The 761-nt window shown below is 39.2% G+C and overlaps 1 protein-coding gene across 1 annotated transcript; it reads right to left on the reverse strand.

Annotated features, from left to right (window-relative positions):
• Nucleotides 1–70: 70 nt before the first annotated feature.
• On the reverse strand, nucleotides 71–740 carry CSUI_008698 (uncharacterized protein). The gene has a single exon (XM_068068824.1). The coding sequence runs from the start codon at nucleotides 733–735 to the stop codon at nucleotides 424–426; it is 312 nt and encodes a 103-aa protein (XP_067919200.1). The 5' UTR covers nucleotides 736–740; the 3' UTR covers nucleotides 71–423.
• Between the last annotated feature and the right edge of the window lie 21 nt (nucleotides 741–761).

Consider the following 761-nt stretch of genomic DNA (forward strand, 5'->3'; position numbering starts at 1 on the left):
CTCACTCTTTCTTTCTTTCTTTCTTTCTTTCTTTCTCTTTCTTTCTTTCTTGTGCAAACTCAAGATATCGACGTGAGAAAGAAAGAAAGGACTTTTTCCTCCAGTCTTGTTTATGTTTTTCTTTTGGTTTGATAAGTCTCATAGTTTAGAGTAGGTGAGAGTCCAGACCCCTCATCTCCTCGCTGTGACTGCTAGCTATCCCTACTAGTCTTATTCCTAGTCTTATTCCATTCTTACACTTTTGGCTATTGCTCTTGCTACACCTGAACGTCGAAGGTGAGAGGTGCGTGCTAGGTGGGACGGACCTCTATCACTTCTACTACTATTACTATTACTGCTACTACTATTACTATTAGTGCTACTACTACTACTATTACTGCTACTACTACGACTATTAGTGCTGCTACGACAGGAGGCAAGACCTCAGGGACGACTAACACCCCACAGCAGGAAGAAGAAGAGAAAGAGAAAAAGAAAAAGAAAAAGAAAAGAAGAGAAAGAGAAAGAGAAAGAGAAAAGAAGAGAAAGAGGAACAAAAGCATGCGATTGCAACACACAAAGAACAACATGACTAAACAGAAAGAAGGATCTATAGAAAGAAGAGTAAGAATAGAAAGATTGAGAAAAGAGATAGTAAGGAGAATCGACAAGACTGGGAAGAATGCAGAACACCAACAATAGGAAGAAGAACAAGAAGTGATCTAGGCTTTTTGACAATGAAGGAAAGCCCCACATCCAACACAATAAAGAGAAGAAGAAGA

The sequence above is a fragment of the Cystoisospora suis genome, assembly GCF_002600585.1.
Source record: "Cystoisospora suis strain Wien I chromosome Unknown contig_4943, whole genome shotgun sequence".
Classification (NCBI taxonomy): domain Eukaryota; phylum Apicomplexa; class Conoidasida; order Eucoccidiorida; family Sarcocystidae; genus Cystoisospora; species Cystoisospora suis.

Coding starts and splice junctions, on each gene's coding strand:
- CSUI_008698 (XM_068068824.1), bottom strand. CDS start 735: ATGTGGGGCTTTCCTTCATTGTCAAAAAGCCTAGATCACTTCTTGTTC.